General features: G+C 44.5%; 1 protein-coding gene across 16 annotated transcripts in view; it reads right to left on the bottom strand.

Annotated features, from left to right (window-relative positions):
• Window positions 1–14,426, bottom strand: part of ZHX2 (zinc fingers and homeoboxes 2) — a 78,607-nt gene that overhangs the window by 3,881 nt on the left and 60,300 nt on the right. For 6 of the 16 annotated variants that reach the window (XM_081950591.1, XM_081950587.1, XM_081950588.1 and 3 more), the window contains 2 exons: window positions 10,884–11,066; window positions 6,305–9,379 (listed from right to left, as the gene is read on the bottom strand). The exons of 1 other annotated variant lie outside the window; for it this stretch is intronic. In XM_081950591.1, coding sequence (XP_081806717.1) covers window positions 6,821–9,220 — 2,400 coding nt within the window. In that variant the 5' untranslated portion in view covers window positions 9,221–9,379; window positions 10,884–11,066 and the 3' untranslated portion in view covers window positions 6,305–6,820. Of the gene's footprint in view, window positions 1–6,304; window positions 9,380–10,883; window positions 11,067–11,917; window positions 12,095–12,243; window positions 12,458–14,426 lie in introns of those variants that run through there. 9 more of the 16 variants (XM_081950583.1, XM_081950582.1, XM_081950579.1 and 6 more) reach the window with 4 other exon arrangements.

The raw sequence follows: 14,426 nt of genomic DNA, 5'->3' as shown, positions 1-14,426 counted from the left end.
ATAATGCTGGAGGCAACATACTTTTTTTTAGTCTGCAAAGAGTTTTCATTTTATCACCAGAGAGCGGTATTCGATATAACTAATGCACTTTGAAACCTATGTTTGACATTAAGGTTTCCTTCTTCAAAAGTCTTTTAAAAAGTGAAACATAGATCATTGTTCTGATATGCAAATATTACAGGACCATCATGCACCAATCTGATCCACCAATCTGAGTGAACTCAGTAAGTTTAAACATTGCTTATTTTATACTGGAATGTGGTTTAAAGCACATGTTTACACAATTGTAAGAATATTGCTTTTTCCCCCCACTAGAGGGCACATTTTTGGATCTTGAATGGGAAAGTTAAAATATGAATTATCCAAACAGGAAGAAAAGGAACAGCAAATGTGAGTGGAGTATTTAAAAAAACCACCTTCTTGGACTATTAATTCTGTTTTTGTGCTTGATCAGTTAAGATAATCTTAAACATTAATGGCCACTGTTGCCCTTTCTCCTGAATACAATTTTGGTCGTACATTATAATGGACGTTAAATGGATCCCTTTACTGCACCTAATTCTACCATCTTTTTTCTAATGGTCATTAAGCGAACATGGTTGTTGTAAAGCAAACATCACGGTTGTTTAGCAAACTCCCTGTTTGCTATAGGATGGTTCGAAATTGTGCATGGAATAACATTCAGGGCGGCTGACGGATCTGGCCTCCCACATATTATTTGGAAGTTATCGGTTGAGAGTTGGAAGGCCTAAACGTAAATCCACTATGCTCAAAGGGAGGCTCTTAGTAGATAACAACACGCACACTATGTGAATGTGGAAACAGACAAACCACAGCCCCATGTGCTGGTAACATCATCTACCAGAACATGTATCGATTTATTTTTTGGCCAAGAAAGTAGCTTCATTCTGTTGGTTTAAAATTTGTACACAGAAACTAGACACGGAAAAAATGGGGGGGGGGGGGAGTTTTTGCGAGAAAATGGACGTAAATATGAGTTTCTGGCAAAAACACCATAAATCACGGGTCACGTGACCATGGAGTGCTGCAAATGGTCGTAAACCGCTGGCCAGCTGCGTAGTGTCCAAAATGCAGTCACATTTTAGTTTATTGGGATTTAAATGGAATGAGGGTGGAGGGGGGAGAGAGATGAGACAGGAAACATGGTCAGATGAGCTAATTCTATCTTATTGTAAAGTTACACTAGCACAGGGGTCTCCAAACATGGCAACTTTAAGACTTGGCGACTTCAACACCCAGAAATCTCCAGCCAGCTATAGCTGGCTGGAGAATTCTGGGCGTTAAAGTCCTCAAGTCTTAAAGTTGCCAAGTTTGGGGGGACCCCTGCACTAGCAAAACCTTGCATGTCTGAAAGTTTATATCTGGTTCCTCATCCTTTTTATAGCCCAAGAAATCAGACAGAATCCTTTCTGAGCCTGTAGCCCAGGGGTAGTCAACCTTTTTATACCTACCGCCCACTTTTGTATCTGTTAGTAGTAAAATTTTCTAACCGCCAACCGGTTCCACAATAATGGTGATTTATAAAGTAGGGAAGTAACTTTAGTTTATAAAATTTATAAAGCAGAGTTACAGCAAACCCCTACCGCCCACCATGGAAGCTGGAACACCCACTAGTGGACGGTAGGGACCAGGTTGACTACCACTGCTGTAGCCTCTCCCATATTCCTGCTGTGAGGTAAAACTGCCTCTTCTCTGATCGGGCTTTCCTTGGTCCCCCCCAATTCTACCCCAACATCTCAATCCCTACATCACTCCACCATTTTGAAGTTTAAACTTGATCTTGTCTTCATGTTGCTTGGAATTGATTTCTCGGGACAATTTAGTGTTTGGCATTTTTATATCAGACTAGCTGATAACCTGGCATTGCCCGAGTATTTATTTATCCTAATCCGGTATTAAACAGGATTTCTAATGTTGGGTTTCCCCCCCTTACCAGAGGTAGCCCCCTTGTGGAGCACAGTGAAGCCATTACCACGGCAACTCCCCTGCGCTGTACAGTAGAAGCCATTTTAAGGCACAACAGGCTGTATCTTAACAGAACACACACCCTGAGGGTTGTTAGAGGTGTCTTACAGTATTTATTTCCAGAGAGTAAGTCATCTGTGTATCAAGTTTGTTTGAAATTGCTTGAGGCGTTCCAGAATTATTTCGGAATAGTAGTTGAGGTGCTGCCAGGAAATTATGATTGAGGTTTGAAGTTCAACCAGGAAATTTTTGCTGGTCACAATCGTTCATCATTCACTTTCAATCAACCTTGCAGAATTGGGAGCATAGAAGCAGACAGGCAAGATATAAAAGGGACCAATAACAAAATTTAAGAAAAGCTTGACTGGATCAGCTTTCTGTAGCCAGTCAGATGCATTTAGGAAACTCATAAGCATGTCAGAAGGATAAGAGCTCAGCTCCACTGATGCTCCCTTCTTGTGGGTCTGTATAGGATAGTAATTAAGAATTTTGGAAGCAATCCACAGCTACCAAGACTATCACCGATAGTCGGATCCCATGTGGATTTATTCAGTCCGTATTTAACACGTGACCCATCTTCATATTTGATAGCACCAAACGCCACGTGTTCAAGCTGTATGTTACATAACCAAGTGTTTCTTTTTATCTGTTCTGAACTCAATGTATTTAATGAATATTATATGGGAGAGGAAGAAACGAGAACCAGTTTGGTCTAGTGCCGTGATGGCGAACCTATGAGAAGCATGCCAGAAGTGGCACGCAGAGCCCTCTCTGTGGGATCTTGCCAGCTGCTTTTTTGGTCTCCAGCCAGCTGGTCTTCGTGGGTGCCAGAGCATCAGAAAACAGCCTGAAAACGCCCCCAAAACAGGCCGTTTTTGCGTGCCGGCCAGCTGGTCTTCATGGGCACCGGAGCTCCAGATAATGGTAAAAAATACAGCCAAAAACCTGGCTGTTTTCTGGTCCTGAAAATGGCGTGAAAAACAGCCAGAAAACTGTTTAAAACTGGCCAAAAAACAGGCATGCACACACTGTCCAGCTGGACTTTGGGTTTCCTGTGGGCACACATGCGTTCCAGTTTGTGCCGAAAAGGTTCGCCATCACTGGTCTAGTGGTTAAGGAACCAGGTGAGGAAGTGGGAGTATGGGAGTTCTAGTCTTGCCTTAACCATGAAAGCCCCCTGGGGCACCTTGAGCCAATTACATTCACAACAGCCCTACTCACCTCACAGGGATGTTGTTGTTGTTGGGAAAATGGGAGGAGAAAGGTGTGTTGAATACGTTCGCCACCTCAAGTTATTTATACAAATAATAAAGGACAGGAGACAAATAAAACCTCCAAATGTGGCATGATACGACATCGTGGATAATCAGGACAATAACGATAAAAATAACACTTCAGCACAGAACATAATTTTACACACCTGGAGCAAAAGCAGGATATACATCTAGCCATTTTGTGTGACAGTCGTGTACCTTACAGGTTCTACTGAGACAGCTAGCCAGTCTTTTGTGGACAAACAACACTGTTGTGGCACTTGAACCCTAATCCCACTTGTTGGAGGAACAAAATGAAATAATAAAGTGCTTTTTAAAAAAAATATTAAGACTGAAATCGCATAACCTCTGCAAATATGTTTCAGGGAACACCTCTGAATTTAAGATGTAAAGGAAATACATTTCTTAATGCAAATCTAGAAATCTATCTTTGAAGATGTAAGCCAGTCTTGAATAACTAATTCCATACTTTGGGAAAACTCATCAGTTACAATATGCGATGCAATCAGTGGCTCTGTGCCATATAAGGTTTTCAATGTCAACTTCAGCAAATTAAATTATGCTGGCAGGCAACTCACAACCAATGCAGATCTTTTGGTACAGCTGTTGTATCATCCCTATGCCATGCATCGGTTAACAACCTAACCACCATATTTTTTCCCTATAAGTTGTTTTCCAAGGACTGCATTGGTTGACTATTGACTACTGCAATAGTCAAGACAGGATGTAACATCTGGATGGTTCAGGAAGGGTGATAGCTGGCTCACTAGTTGTTGTGCAAATGTGTTTCTTGCCACAGCTATCATTGGCACATCTAATGAGCTTTCTGACGGAGTGCAACCCATTCAAAGACTGTTAGAATATTCATGACTGGGAGAGACATGGTAACAAGGTCAGCCAATGAATAGGCATAGCAATTAAATCAGCCAATGGGAGCTTAAACAAATCTGAGTCTGTGCTGAGAATGGAAACTGAAACTACTCTGTCTGCTCTGAACTGAAAACTCCTCTCTGCTGTACTGCTGCCTGTGTTGCTTGTAACTACTACTACGTTGGAGAAAATCTGTATTGGTATTGTACATTTATCTTCATCTATTCTTATGTATATAAAGAAGTTAATGAATCCAGCTGAATCAGTTATCTTTGCGCGATTTCTGGATTTGATTTTTCTGCAACAAACTCTGTCAAAGTCCACGTCCAACTTTCTCCTAATTGTATCTTGTCTGGATTTAGTATCGGCTTGTTCTGCTCCTCCAAGGAGTTTAAATCATTATCGAATTTAAGTAACATTCAAGGGTGCCAATTGGTAAGGAGCAACATAGCTTCATGAACATATTGGTGGCACTCCTTCCCAGAGCTGCTGGTGATTATACCCAGTGGTTTCATGTAGATGTTAAAAAGCTTAGGGACAAGACAGAACCCCATGAGATAATGTAGGTCAAAAACTTAAGACGTTAACAATAATTCCTCAATAACATCTTCTGGGTGCATCTAAACATCTAAAGTAGCCTCAGAAGATATGAAAGTTGGGATTGAACATATTAGAACTTAGAAACCCGAGGGAACCAACCATGTTGCACTGCCTTCATTTAGTTTCTGGCTTAGGTCATCCACCAGGGTGACCAAAGGAAGCCTCAAAATCTTATCTGGTGTGAAACGAAAATGAGTACAGTTAATCATTTTCTTCCAGATGCATCTGGAGCTATGAGGTCTTCACTTCTCAATCTCCTTACTCACAATTGGAAGATTAGAGACTAATCTGTAATTATAAACAATTTCTGTGTCCGCTGTTTTTCGATAAAGATTGTATTAATATCTCTTTTAAAGAAGTATAATCTCTACTGCACAATGAAAATGTTTTTTATTTTTATTTTTTTTATGCTTATAACACATTTCTCCTCTGAAAGCTCAGGAAGATTGACAGAAAAGGTCTCTCCTCAATCTACCCCCACACAACCCTTGTGAGATAAGCTCTGTTGGGACAAAAACAACCAGCCCAAAGCCACCTCCTGAACTTCAAGGACATGTAAGACCTTGAACTTAGGATTCACCTCCCCAACACATACACACACCGGTCACACACGCACACATTCATATTCTTCACTCCACATCCCTGTAACAGTAACCACAACAACAGATGGAGTGCTGTAATCCAGGAATGAAGAATAGGAGATGAAGGAAGAAGGATGAAGGTCAAGGTTGTTGAGAAAGGGACAGAGCGATCAACGGGACGGGGTTGGTGAGGAACACAAAGCTGGACACAGGCAGAAGACGAGGAGATGTGCAAGACCATACAAAACCAAAAAAGGGCACGGAAATAGAGAGGAGGAAGCAGAGAGTGACAGAGAACTCCACCTGTCAATAGGTAGTACAATATAGGGCAAGCGACAGAAAGATACAGAAAGAAGAAGAAGGTGTGTGTGTGTGTGTGTGTTTGGGTCTTGGATCAATACTCTTTAAGAACCTCAGAGCTGTCAGAAGTCAGCAATGCCATGGGATTGATCTAGAGTCCACACTAGGTATGACACAAGAACAGTACCCAAGAAACAAACCAATTTTTGAGCAGCCTTTGACAAACTGGATTATTTTGCAGGATTACCACGCAACCATCTCTCTCCCCCTCCCTACCCAAAGGGCATCGGAGGACTTCGATATCTTGATGGTCTATCTTATCTTACAGCCCCCCCCTTTCCCTCATTATGAAATACATAAATAAACAATAATAGATCCGCCTACCCACAGTGGCAGGGTCACTTTCTTTTTTTTTGAACCGAGAAAACAAAATTAATCTGAGACGTATTACCAACTCTTATCATCTCTCCCATTTTTTTTTTCTTTTTCAGCCAATGGATGACTGTATAAACTGTATTTATGCCACGCTGCAATTTCAGAATCAAGGGTCTTTTCTTAGGTGTTGAAAATTGTTTCTCAGCAAGGAAGATCAAAACAAAACAAAACCTTCTCCGGGCTGTATTCGTGCCAATTATTAACACCGTTTGTTCAGGGGCTAAAAACCACTGCAAAGCAGAAAGTGTCTTTTATATATATATATATATATAAGAGGCAGAAAGGTGACTTCAGACTTTGCTTTATAACTGTTTCTACAAGGGCTAGAGACTTTCTTTTAAAAATGAAAACTGGGGAGTTTGGCAATTATTGCTTATCTTGAAAGGCAAGTTCAGAACAAATTCTTCTGCCAGCCGAAATGGGCAATACCAGACTAGACTGAAAATATTTTTTGACCTAATGTCAGGAGAGGTTCCATGTTCCAAATTCATTTCCTTCTAGAGCAGGGGTCTCCAAACTTGGCAACTTGTAAGATCCCTGGATTTCAACTCCCAGAATTCCTCAGACAGCATCAGGGAATTCTGGGGGTTGAAGTCCACAAATCTTAAAATTACCAAATTTGGACAGTTCCGTTTCTAGAGCATCACTGCCTACATCCTTTAAAAAAAAATACTCTGCTCAAAATACGCTGGCACTGAGAAAAAGGTAAATCAAGAGGAAGGAAGAGGCAGGGCTAAAAGCTAGATTGACAAAAGCATCTGTGTTATTACCTGTCTAGGTGTGCACATTATCCCCAGCTATACTTTCAGAATCAAAATCTGTTTTGCTTTTAGGTCCCGTTTCGTTCCAGCTCTCTATGCAGTCTGAAGCAGCAGCATCATCTATACTCCGCTGTCCCCAATTTACATTGACAGCCTTTGGTTTTCCTTCACCATCCTGACTATTTTGGCTAATCTGAACATCAGATGGTTCTGGACTTTCTGCGCTGAGCTTCCCAACTTTCTGGTTCCCCTTGTTGGGTAGCTGAACGTCCTCATGATTATTCTTTGTCCCAGGTGGCTTGGGACCCTTAGTTTCTACACATTCATCGGTGACGCTCTGCTGTTGATACTGGTCTAGCCATTTCAAGGTCCCCATTCTTAGTGAGCTTCTGTTCTCCTTAAACCAACGGACTATTTCTGTTCTGGTGAGTCCCGTCTGAGCTGCCAATTCATCATACTCCTGTGGGGAAGGCCACTGAGTTCTAACAAACGTATTCTTCAGTAGGCGGACCTGCTCTTGACTGCTTGGTGCAAAGGCCGTGGAACACTTAAGCGAAGATGTTGGAGGTTGGGAGATGCTGACCTGCTCTGTTGGATTGGTTGCACCGTTAGAAGCAACTGGGTCCTTATTCTTTACGCTTGATCCCATTGAGTCTAAGACGGCTTGTTCCATATTATCCCTAAGTTTTCTCCGCTCGGCAAACCAGCATTCAACCTCTTTTCTGGTCATCCTGGCGTCGGTCCTAAGCCTTTCCAACTCGATATGTGTCGGAAAAGCGTTTTTAAGGAAACTTTCCTCGAGGATGGCGATTTGTTTTTGAGTTTTTCCTTTGAACTGCTGGAAAATGAAATCAGGATAGGGATGATAGGTGTGGTCCTGTCGTGCGCTACTTAGAGCAAGTTGGTCCTTAGCTACAGAGTCACTTGTGATATGGCTAATACCCCGCTGAGTCCGGTAACGATAGTCGCTGAACCACTTCTTGATCTCAGTCCTTGAGAGCCCAGTGACTTCAATTAACCTGTACACTTCCGCATCGTCAGGAAACTGGGTGACAATGAAGCTTGCCTTCAGAGAAGCAATCTGTTCCTTGGTTTTTTTGCGGTCGCTGGGTGACGTTGCCAGTACAGTAGAGTGTGGCATTGTTGTTGTGCTTACTGGAGCAGCAGACACGTTCTGCTTGGCCAAGGCTTCTGTTGGGTTGACATGCTGACGTTTGGCTTCTGGGACAGCCAGCTGGTTCTGCCCACCTCGTTTTTGACCCTGGTTGGCAGCCACTGTGAGGGTAATTGGGGAAATGTTTGATCCGTTCGAGACTTGGGTCAATACCAGGCCAGTCTGACTGAGTATCTGACAAGGCACAGCTGTCTGAATCAGTGGCTGGGACATCTTGGCTGTGGCAACATGGGCTGGGAGGACAGCAATGGTCTGGTGTGTTGGCTGGATGGTGCCATTGAACATCTTCTTCCTTGCCTCTTCCACCTCTTCGGGAGACCAGCTGATGCCGTGCTTCAAGCGCTGAGTGGCAAACCAAATTCGAATCTGCTCTTCGGGGTGCTTGGAGGCGGCCGTCAGCCACGACAATTCTGCCTGTGTAGGATACGGAAACTTGTTGAAGGAGCTGATCATGGTAGAGTTAGTGTCTAGTGCAGAATTGTATTTGGTACTATTCAGGGGGACGGGGACTTTGGGAACTAGGTTGATATTTGGCGGGAGCTGTACGGAAGGCATCACGTGGGCCAGGATATCTTGAAGGACTTCTGCTCCATTAATACAAGTAATTGGCTCAGTGATATCTGGAAAAAGTTGAGGAACCCCATCAAGATGGTTGTCAACAGAAGCTTTCTTGGCCTCACTTTTAGGCTTTCCTAGGTTAATGATCTGGGTTGCTTTGTTTGCATCGCCTACCCCTTCATAGTCAAGGGTTTCAACCACAGCTGGACCGCCTGTCACCTCAAAGGATTGTTCTAGGACTGTCTGATTGTTGAGCTTGATTAACTTAAGCTTGAAATTGTTTTCTCCTGGATGGAGCTTTGCGTTGTGCTCGGATAAGGAATCGTACTTTTTGGTTGTAAAGTTACATTCGGAGCATACGTAGAGGGGGTTGAGAATCACATTGGGGTGTTGTGTGTCTATATGCTCTGTGAATTCGTTCAGGTTCTGGCTGGAGAACGGGCAGTACTTACATTCGTAACCACCGAGGGTTTTCCTTGTTGGGTTGGCTGGAGAAGATTTCCCCTCAATCACTTCACAGTCATTCTCAAAAACGTCCTTGCTGGCTGCCAAATTATTTTCTAAGTCCTGCTCGGGAGCACCAGATGCTTTCCCTACACTGCAGTCCATGGGGTCACCAGACTCTGGGCCTTCAGATGCTCGTACCATACATGGAGTTGTTGACTTCCGTTTGCTTGCCATGACCGCCGTAGAAGTGCAGTTGGAAGCAACAGTCCCACAGGTGTCCTCTCAAATGCTTTTAGCACTTCCAGGAATAATCCCAGGGTGGTCTCTAAAGAAGACTAGTGCCATCCGTAGCCGTTCGCCGTGACCCACCATACAAAGTGATCTGCATTACACCTGCATTATAAAACAAGATACACATTGTTAAAATGTGCACATCTTCCTTCTCCCTGGAGGAAATAAGGGCAATCATAACGCTACTTTTAATCCTACCTTTGGAAAGGCCAAGAGTTATACATTACAGGTAGCCCTCAACTTATGGCCACAATTGAGCCCAAAGTTTCTGTTGCTAAGTGAATCTGGCTTCCCCATTGCCTTTGCTTATCAGGAAAAGGATTGTGTGACTCCGGGACTTCATAAATACATGCCAGATGCCCAAGGTCTGAATTTTGATGACGTGACCATGGAGATGCTGCAATGGTTGTAAATGTGAACAAATGTCATAAGTCAGTTTTTTCAGTGCTGTTGTAACTTCAAACAGTCACTAAATGAACTGTTGTCAGTCCAGGGGGGAACAGTATCCTTTTAATAATAGTGTCAAGAAAGCTAGTCAGAAAGGTTTGCCCCATTAGTAATTAAGTGGTAATTATTTGAGAAGGCCAGGTGTTGTGGCCTGTCAGCTGCCAGCCCCTTCAGAAGTCAAATCAGAGGAGGTGGAGTGGGAGGTGGAGTCAGCATGAAGGCAATTGGAGAGCTCCAAGGGTGAAGAAGGGATGGAGATGTCAGAGATAAGAGACATAAGCGGAGCCTAGGCTGTCCATCAGCTCCCAGATGGAGAGGCAACAGCCCCCAAGTCTGGAGGTGGCTGATGAGGAAGAGGAGGAACAGCTGGGTCCTGTGCCTGACGCGCGGAGGCGCAGAAGGCAGAGGAGAGGAGAGCAGCGGGATGCTATGGGCCAGTCATCGGGATGGAAGAGCCACCACTGCTAAGCCCCACTTTAGCTCTGTGGATAAAAGGCAGGGGGCGGAGATGAATAGGTGGGACTATTCGTCTCCCTGTTGGTCAGGCACTGATAGTCTGAACTTCTGAATCCTGTCTGGAACTTTATCGGAATTCTTTTGTGGAATCTGCTGCGCTGAGAGTCAGCACACCTTCTGAGCGTGTGTGTACGCGTGTCTCTAATGCTGGAAACAAGCGAGCGCACCTTCCAGGACTTCCTTTACGAGTGTGGGGAGAAAGAAACTCCTGGTGTATTGGGGACTTTTCAGGGGGGAAGGGAGGGAGCTTCGACTTCCACTTAGAGATTTCGTTAGCCTGCTGCGTGGAGAGCGAGCCTGGGCTGGGGCTGCTGATGCGCCTAATAAAGGGAACGTTTAGTTACAAACAGCGTGCTTTGTTAGCATATTCATGATTGGGAGAGACATGATAACAAGGTCAGCCAATGAATAGGCATAGCAACAAGGTCAGCCAATAGGAGCTGAAACAGCTAGGGGCCATGGCGTGTTTTAGCCTGCAACCTTCTAAGTCTGTGCAAAGAATTGAAACAGAGACTTAAGAAGGAAGGACTCTGCTGCTGTAAGAAGTAAACTAGCAGTCTGTCTGGGCTTGCCTACTGATATGAAACTAACTGCTTGCGTTTGCCTGTAACTCTCCTGCCTTGTGTTTACTTGGAAGAATCACGAGTTGGTATTGTACATTTATTCATCTATTCTTATGTATATAAAGACGTTAATGAATCCTGCTGCATCAGTTATCTGTTTGTGCTTCTGGATCTGAATTTATGCAACAAACACTGACATGCTTGTCGTGTTTGGGAGCCAGGTCAGAACACCAGGGCGACGTAGGATACAGTCAAGAAATATGCTGGAAAAAAAGCAGAAGTAAAGTATTTTTATTAGGTTGCCAAGAAAAATGCATGGAAGTAGCCCATGTATCTCATCTGGTCTCATGAATGACCCAACAATGACTTGGCTTCTTAAAATGAAATCTGTAACAATATTGAGTCTCATGGAAATTCATACCCCAGAATATGTTTCATTTATTTTATAACAAAGGTCTTTAACCCAAATGCATGGAATATATCTGCCAGATGAGCTTCAATTCCCCAACCCTCTGTCTCCAGCTGCTTTTATTTATTTCCAATGAAAAGGAGCGTGTTAAGATTTGTTCTACCTCCCCACAACACGGCTGGTGACCACTTAACTATTAATAAATCAATAAAGAAACAGGACTGTCAGAGGATGTTTTAACACGCTTCCCTTAATGTGCTCTCAATGAGACAGAACTGCTGCATAAGGCAGAAAAGTCTGCAGGAGGAACACCAAGATTACCAAGAAACTAATACGTTTTATTGGGGGACAAAAATGTACTGGAAAGAGGCAGGAGCTGGGGCAAGTAACAGGAACTCACCGCGTTGTGTAGAGCTCGGGTCTTGAACCCGGGTTGTCTGCTTTCCAGCTTACAAGTCAGCAGTTGTAGTCAGTCAAAATTAACCCTATGTATTTTGCTGTGGCTCAGTCAGTCTTAACTGCTGAGCCACGGCAAAATAACATAGCGTTAATTTTGGGATGCTTTCTCCATACCCACTCTGGCATGGATTCAGATTTCTCTCATCAGACCATTGTCTAGGGCTAGGCTGTGGCTCTTCCTCATGTCTCCCAAGGTTATTCTCACATATTAGAATTAAGAAGGACTTGTCTCAGTCTTTTACATACATTACATTCCTGCTCTGGACTTGAATTTCTTTTATCTGGTCGTTGCCTTGGCAACAGCTCCTCCACCTGTCTCTCAAGGCCGTTCCCTCTTCCTTCTACACCAAGACAAAATGCTATGGCCTGCAAGTGGGTGGCTGGACCATTATCCTACTTCTCAGCAATTCCAGAACAACAAACCTTAAAACATAATTTAGAAAAGAGTTATCCAATGACCTGTTTCCAAGAAAACCTGAGCATGAAAGACATGGCATATTCCAAAGATGTAAATGCCCGTGAAGTTATATCTTCCCTTACTAACTAGGCAAGTGATCCTGGGAGATATCTACCCATTCTTTCTCCTCGTGCATTTTTCTTTCAAAATTCATCTTTGGGAAATGATCGGGGATGCCGAGAGTTGCGCAGATCTTGGGGCTTCGAGTTCGGGGATATTCATTTGGTCATTCCCGGTTCTAAGAAACCTGAAACGTCTTGCCTTAAAGGGCATAGATTTTTGATGCCTCCAGACATGCCAGGCCTTGCATGTCAAAACGTGGATAGGATCTGGGCAAAGAAAGAAGTAGAGGCAGAATAAAAGTTACATTTTAAATGTAATTAAATTTGAATGCTATTGAATTAATAACACTTCCCTCTTCTCCCACTTTAAAAATGACCACAGAAAAGGAGTTTAAAGCATGCCAGGGGGCGGCCTGGTACTGTTGTCAGTGGAAGTTATCTGATACTTCTGTTTTCTTTCTGCCTGGCCATCTTCTCACAAAACGCTTCTCTGATAGCAAATGACCATTGGCTTACCTGACGGGTCGTTTTCTGTACGCTACGAGGAGAGTCCAAGCATGGGTTAAACTCAGCCAATCTGCCCAGGACTGAGTTGAAACTTTAGCCACGCCTCTGGCATTGCCTTGACTGCCAGATTTCTCAATGAAGGCGTGGATCTGTGCATGTTGAAAGTTAGTCCAAGTAAGTCCATAAAATCGTCCAAAGTACGAATCGACAGCAGAGAAAGACCCCAGCGTGGGGTTGGACTTTCCTAGCAGCGTACAGAAAACAACCAATGGCCATTTTCCTGTACACTGTTTGGAGAGGCCAAGCATGGGACATACCCAAGCTAAATGTCACTAGGGCAGGAAACTGATGGGTCCATGGTCTCTCCGCTGGCATGAATACCCTGTAGGAGTCGTCCCCCAAATTCCCCCTCCGCAGAAGCTAATTTGTCCAATTTGTAGTTCTGAACAAACGGAGATAAGGAAGTCCAAGTAGCCGCCCTGAAAATCTCTGTTGGTGCCTGGTTTGCCCAGGCCGTGGTGGTGGTGGCGCTCCGTGTAGAATGTGCGGTAATATGGCGTGGCACTGGTCTGGATTGCAGGACGTAAGCGAGGGCAATGCATGCACACAGCCAACGTCCAATGGTAGATGAAGAGACTTTGCTCTACGTAGCATGCGACGAACATCAAGCATATGCCATCTTTTTTCCCTCGGATGTTTGGGATGCGGACAGAAATCCGGAAGGACAACTTCCTGGGCCCGGTGAAACCAGGAGTTGACCTTGGGAATAAATGCTGGGTCCAGCTGTAGGACCACTCTGTCAGCATGTATCAGACATAAGTCCTCCCGAACTGACAGTACTGCCAACGCCGAGATCTGTCACGCAGATGTGATGGCAATTAAAAAGTCGGTCTTAAATGTCAGATGTTTCAGACTGGCCAAACGTAGTGGCTCAAAGGGCGTGTCTATCAGGGCCCGTAACACGACCTCGAGTTCCCATGACGGGTACCGATGGACGACTGGTGGTTTCAGGTTGGTGGCGCCCCGTAGGAAACTACGGATGATGGGGTGCTAGCCAAGTAACGAGTGACTATTAGACACAAGGATCGTGGATAAAGCAGCCACCTGGCGACTGAGGTTGTTAGGTGCCAGGCCTTGGTCCAGTCCATCCTGTAAATAGTCCAAGACTTGAGGGACGGTAGCCGCGGCCAGCATTGCCTCGTGCGTCATGCACCACTTTTCAAAAGACCTCCAGGTGGCGTCGTATATCCTGGTCATGGCAGGTCTTCTGGACGCCTGAATGGTATGGCTAACCTTGTCGGAGAGTCTGCCCTTGCTCAGGAGATCCCTCTCAAGTACTAGACGGCTAGTTTTTGCCACTGGAGCTCCGGATGTTGTAGAGCCCCCTGGTTGAGAGAGAGGGTGTTGCTGGAGGATCTGCCAAGGTGAATCGATGGACAGACTCACGAAATCGGAGAACCAGGTCCTTCTGGGACAGAAGGGTGCCACGAGCAGGACCTCCGTGCCCTCCATCAGGATCTTTTGAATTACTCTGGGCAGGGGACCTTCTAAAGTCCATAGACCTGAAGGAGGCTTACCTCCACATACCTGATGAGTTTTATGACAGGCTTTCTCTGCTATCTTGTCCTCTGCCTTGAGCCCCTCTAGTAGGTTGGGAGGAAGAAGTGAGTGCAGTCACTGGCATTGGATGCTCCTCTCCCTCAGAGAGGCATTCAAAAAGAACTGCATG

The sequence above is a fragment of the Natrix helvetica genome (genome assembly GCF_964273705.1).
Source record: "Natrix helvetica genome assembly, chromosome: 4".
Classification (NCBI taxonomy): Eukaryota; Metazoa; Chordata; class Lepidosauria; order Squamata; family Natricidae; genus Natrix; species Natrix helvetica.
This window is presented reverse-complemented; position numbering and strand designations above follow the sequence as displayed.